The sequence below is a fragment of the Drosophila biarmipes genome, chromosome 3L (genome assembly GCF_025231255.1).
Source record: "Drosophila biarmipes strain raj3 chromosome 3L, RU_DBia_V1.1, whole genome shotgun sequence".
Lineage (NCBI taxonomy): Eukaryota > Metazoa > Arthropoda > Insecta > Diptera > Drosophilidae > Drosophila > Drosophila biarmipes.
Window position 1 is genome coordinate 14,012,005 of NC_066613.1, and position 6,030 is coordinate 14,018,034.

Consider the following 6,030-nt stretch of genomic DNA (forward strand, 5'->3'; position numbering starts at 1 on the left):
CTTAGAAAAAACATTTACAAGAGCTGCAAAATATTAATTTTGAAAAAAACCACCAATAACACTTATCGATGTTGGCAGGGCTGCCAGATGCGTAAAAACATCGATAGTACCGCACAAACATCGACTGCTGGGCCACCGCTAACAGCAACAAAAGATTTAAACTACGCATTAAGCTTGTGCGTAGGAACGAATCGTGTTTAATTTTAGTACTAGCCAGTCGCTTCGGGCGAAGCATTAAACAAAGTTGCAATATTTCGGAGCTCCAGCAGTTGCTCTAGCCCGGAACAGTTAGTTATAGCCAAATCGAGTGCAGCGGCGGAGAAACAGCGCCAAACGAAAAGTAAAACGCATTTTCCTACGCATACACTAGCAGCAAAAGCGAATACACACACACACAGACAGACACAAACAGAAGGGCCAAAATAACTCGGACGATTAAAAACGAAAAAAGTTTAACTTAAAACCGAGTTAATAAGCAATATAACCAAGTTATCTTGGGTGTTGACGTGTTGAGCACACATACCGACAAATAAACAAAATGTCTACGACACCAAAATCAAGCGAAGATTTGCTGGGTGGTAAGTTGTTTGTTGTTTCCCTTTGCTTTGCTCCCACATTCGTGTTTTTTTGCGTCTCTCTTTTTGCAATCATAACAATCACACGGTAACCCGTTATGCCGCATTATATTTGGTATTACAGCTGTGTAAGTGGATGTACATATTTGTGGAGTGATTTGTAATTTGTTGTTGGTCCACGTATCCGCATCCCATATACCATTTCAAGGCTTTACTTTGTCTGCTTTTTCGATTTTGTTTTGTTTTTTCCCGTTTGCCTTGCACTTGCTGTCTTGGCGCAGCGGAGAGAGAGGGAGACAACAAAGAATCCGCAAAACTCCGAATGAAAACAAAGAAGCTGCCAACGCATTTCTCCCTCCCACTCCCTCTGCCGCTGCCTCTCTTTCATTCATCTCATGTCTCTCTACTTTGCACTTGGCCCGCTTGACGTCAGTCGCCTTCTTTGCGCTCTCCTCCTCTGCCCCCGCCCCTCCCCGTGCTCCTTCGTCTGGCTTGCTAAAATAATTCGTAAATAAATACTTTTTGTGGGAGGGCATTTCCCTATCGGTCGTTTCCAGAAATTGCGCCTTTGGCATTGGCTTCAGTTGTATTTCGGCGGCCCACTTTATCAACATCACGTTTACAGTCGGTGCAAAAAATAGGTTAGGACCCAAGAATCTGAAGATTACAAAAATTAGGTAGTTCAGGTTGGGGAACTGGGTATATGACATATGATATAATGAAAAATCTTTTAAAAAAAAAAGAGTTTAGTTCCAAAAAATTCAGAGGATTAAACATATATTATATATTATTATATCTCTTGATATATGATTGATATTATATCTCTTATTATTATATATCTTGATCCCATTAAAATATATATAAATATCAACTTTGCTTCTTCAAATATATTTTAAATGTCACCTTAAAATACCCAAAGTAATCTTAATTGATGACCATTTAAAAAAACATTATTGTTTGTGCAAGAGGTTGTTGACTAAGCTTGAGATTGTATTATTATTTCGCCTAGTCATAACAAAAATAATGCCGGTTCGACGTCAATTTGGTTAGTCAATTTGCTACCTTCAAAACAGTGTTAATCTTATCAGTTTGAACCAAATCGTACCATATGCCATGGGATACATCAGTCTGTAAAGGTTTGCATATAGTTTGACTCCCAAACAGATGTGATTTCAGAGAACTTCAAGTTAAATAAGAGAGCTAAAAATACGCCGGGTGTACAAAGGTGTTCCTTGACCTCGAAACCTGAGCGAATTGAATGACCAATTTAGAAGATACACTCGTTCTTTGTGCACTGTGCCATATACTACGTAGGAAATGGTATTATGATACCGGGGAGTCATCCATCCAATAATAAAGGCGGTTCAATGGGCTCAACTCAGGGTCTTTTGGTCAGCTGCGCATCAAGATGCACACAACAAAGCCCGAGGGAGGGGGCTAGAAAGAGAGGGGGGGTGAGTGGCAGAAAGGGATGGGTGGTGGGCGATAGAAAGAGATGGGCGGTGGGTGATAGAAAGAGAGGGGAGAGACCCGGAGAGGGAGAGAGGCCTACGTGCCGTGAGTCAGCAAGCCAAGTTTTTGAGTTTGCCAGCCCTCGAGGGGTGTTTTGTACGCCTTGCCTTCTGCCTTTGTTTTTGTTTTCAATTTCGCTACCTGTAACCCGGATTCCCGATAACGTTCAAAAGGTGTTTACCTTTGCACTTTCCGCGCTTACCTGTCCGCGCGGGTTTTTCTGTTTACCACCTCTCGCTATTTTCGCAACATTCATCATAAATGCATCACTATTTTCGTCTAGACAGCGCATTTAGCATTCGATTGTCAACATGATTGGTCTGCCACGTGAGTGATGTGAACTATTCAGTAAATGATTGGACTGTGAAATTGTCTAAATAAGTGTTTTTAAAGTGAGAACTCGAATTGTGGAAAGCTCCAAAGAAACGTTTTTAAAAAGTGCCCAAGAACTATAGAAAAGAATTAAAATAATACCAAAAACTGCTAGTTTTCATATGCATTTTTGAGTAAATATTTATATTCAGAGCACAACCCGTTGCATCTCAACGTTCTTTTGTGACTTTCTCAGTTTAAGTTCTTTCCACTTTGCAAAAAAAAATATAATTTCTGACAATTTGTTGTATCTTTTACCATAAAATTTGAATATATTCTATGTATCCAGTACAAAGTTAGTTATTTGTTTACTTAAAATGTATTTCTAGAGTTAGGGACGTTGGACTGTATTCCTTATCAACGAGACGAGCACCGCTGTAATATACCTTGCACGCTTTCCGTGCCCATATTGCATCGCCAGTTTTGGTTTCGTTTTGTTTTGAAAATTATATTTTCTCCGTGGCGCGTTGATAAGCATCGACTGCAGGCTGTGGAACAAAAAACATGTGTGTTTCTTGCTATATATACAATGCGTCGAAAACGGAAATTGTACGAGTTGTGGGGTTTTTGGCCTTATCAATGGGGCACACGAGCACTCGAACAGATATACAAATAAATATGTGCGGCACAGATACATGGGCTAACGAACCGAACGTGTGGTTGAGTTGTTACGTTTAGGCAAACAAAAACAAACGCAAAAAGGCGGTGACGAAGGCACATTTTTAGGGGCACTGCCGCCGAGCATTGGCTTTCAAACTGTGCTCTCCCAGCGAAGCAAACAAATAAAAATCCATGTTTTCGTTAACAAGTGCAGTTTCAGACAAGTAGTTACCTTTAAAAGACGATTACTAGTATATTAAAATACATTGTTGTTGATTTTCGGCTCGTACCTTGTAAAATATTGAGGTTTTTGAATGGTAAAACTAATTTAAAGTGCCTCTGATGTGTTAAACAAATATTCTAATATAATAATTAGTTGCTATATACTTAACTTTGCATAGATCCATTATAAATCATATTTTTTTAAAGTAGGTTTTCTTACGTTTTTTTTTTTGTTCAGATTAACCAATTGAGTTTGTTTAAAAATAAAGGGAGGTTCAATGTGTTTGGGTTCCTGATGTTTATTCAACACGCCTTAAAAGGTTTCGGCACCGCATGTGTGTACTATATTTAACTAGCTCCCAAGGCTAGCAACTAAATATTCAATTTCACACCATTTGGCTTTAGCTTTCACCCACTTGGTGCGGCCTGCTTTCAAGTGGGAGAAACAATCTATTTGTGTTACCATTTGCTGCCGCCATCTTATGCTAACCCAGTTTGCCTTGACTTTTGCAGAATCTTGGATTGAACTGAGCACAACAGCTGCGATGGCTGGCATCAAGAGCCCCGACAGAATCACTCCGTTGCCATTCAACAATGGCGAGGAGTACCTGAGACTTCTGCGCGAGGCCCAGCGCGAATCGAACCAGTCCAGCCGAGTGGTCTCCTTGGCCAGCTCCCGTCGTGACACGCCCCGTGATAGCCCCAAGAGTCCACCGAACAGCCCCCAGTCGGAGCTCTGTCCGGACGATGAGCTCAGAAACGTCTACATCAACTACTGGACCAAGGTAAGCGATGCGAATCGAGGCGGAACGGAGGTGATCTTGCTAACAATGCCATTCTTTGTTGTCTCTCTCGCCAGGGTGGAGATAAACAGAATGCAGACAATGGAGATTGGTTGAAGAACTGGAATCGCAACGCCGAGGAGCAGCCACCCAAGTACGAAAGATATCGATATAGTTATTTAACGACTTTTTGCGTACTCTGATTCATATTGTTGTAACCTTAGTCATTGGTAAAAGAATGTATTGCACTCCTAAGTTCTGGATCTCAAAATGTACAAAACTATGATAGCATTATACTTTTAAAAGATCTGAATTTCGTAATTTACCCAGCTGCTTCAAGATTCTTGACAATATGATTTAGCTTTATTTTTAAACATTTGATTCATTTTGTATCATTACCCTTCGCAGAAGCTGGAGTTTCGAGGCTGTCAGTGGCGATGCCAACGACGAGGACGAGAAAAAGAAGACTAATGCAGGTTACTCCATCCGGTTGAAGCGCCTGGGCTCCAATTCGTTGTTCTCCCGCGAAATCCTATACTCGCTGCTGGTGACCAACGTCCTGTCCTTGCTGCTGGGCGCCGGCTTCGGGTAAGTGTCCCCTGCAATCTCCACCAGATTCATAATTAATTAAGCGTGCTTCCTATTAATAGATTGTGGTTGAGCAAGCGTGGCATACTCCTCACCCGCGTGGTCATTGACTGAAAGATGCCATAAACAAAAAGAAAAACAGAACATATATACACGTTTTCAATCTATCAATATGCACATCAATCGAAAACAGAACACGAAGCGTTCCATATAAGAAATCGAAGTATACACATATATACAGCCAACCGTATTCCAACTCATTTGTATTTTTGATCGGAAGTCCACATTTTCGACACCTTCTCATTCAGTACATACCTATAAAGAAGTAATTTTTAAGCCAGCAAACTAAAAGAAATGCCTTTGGGCGAGGGTTGAACAGTTTTTAAATACCTATTTTATATCATTTTATATATTTAACACGATATATCAAGGCAGCAAATCTAATGATACAGTCGAGCATTTGTGGAGAATGCTCTTTATTTTTGCTATAGCCGTATGTCTTAACACCCAATCGTACATTATATTCAATACAAGTGTGCGCCAAACTCCATTCGAAGAATTTCAATTTCATCACACATTTTCAAATAGAACATCCACATACATTTGTAGGCATATTGTAGTTGAATCATATTGTATCCAGATCGTACTTTTTGTTGAACAATCGTCAAATGTTTTGATTTTCTAAGCATATAGTAAAACGATATAAAAAGAAAACAAACCCATATATGGCAAAACATACATAAGTATATATATAAATATGTGAGGGAGGGGTTAGCCCCCACAAAAAAAAACACACAGAATAGTTGTAACGATTTTTTATATTAAAATATTTTTCAATATCTATTTAAAAGAAAATCTTAAACGCTTTTCAATTGTGGATTTTAGGGATTACAAAGAGGGGCTTAAGAAAATCCCTCTGGATTAGGTGGAAGATTTAAATGGTTGGTAATCCCAGAAAGACTTTATGATGGGTACGTGTTTTATTTTTCATAATTACGGATGAACTCGTTTCTGGAAAGCCGAAAGGCCCTAAAAAGGGCACTTAAGTTTAAGTGCTCGCTTGCCTGTTATTTTGAACTTCAACCAACCGCAAAAGGTTTACTTATTTGCACGTCGATGCTTTCTATAGATTTGGTTTGTCAATAAGTCTTGGCATTTTTCCTTCAGCTTGCCACTAGTGAGTCATAATAAGACAGAATTTCATCAGAGCGCGTTAATAGATGTTGTTGATCACAACTGTTGGACAAAATGGTTATCAATTAACAAGCGATGGAAATATGAGCCCCACAAATAATAATAAAAGTAATTGGAATCCCTAAAATATTCGGAAAATATTTGCATCCCAGTTTAAATCGCAACTCTGACCCAAAAAGTACAGC

At 39.5% G+C, this 6,030-nt stretch overlaps 1 protein-coding gene across 3 annotated transcripts; it reads left to right on the top strand.

Annotated features, from left to right (window-relative positions):
• The first annotated feature begins 170 nt into the window (after positions 1 to 170).
• On the top strand, positions 171 to 5,506 carry LOC108028717 (BCL2/adenovirus E1B 19 kDa protein-interacting protein 3). 3 transcript variants are annotated; one of them, XM_044095287.2, is made up of 5 exons: positions 171 to 340; positions 3,795 to 4,066; positions 4,141 to 4,217; positions 4,472 to 4,651; positions 4,714 to 5,506. In XM_044095287.2, the coding sequence occupies exons 2-5, from the start codon at positions 3,827 to 3,829 to the stop codon at positions 4,763 to 4,765; spliced, it is 549 nt and encodes a 182-aa protein (XP_043951222.1). In that variant the 5' UTR covers positions 171 to 340; positions 3,795 to 3,826; the 3' UTR covers positions 4,766 to 5,506. The 3 variants fall into 3 exon arrangements, with proteins under 3 accessions (XP_043951222.1, XP_016956163.1, XP_016956164.1); XM_017100674.3 differs by having other exon boundaries at positions 173 to 578; XM_017100675.3 differs by lacking the exon at positions 171 to 340 and adding an exon at positions 2,384 to 2,414.
• Positions 5,507 to 6,030: the final 524 nt, after the last annotated feature.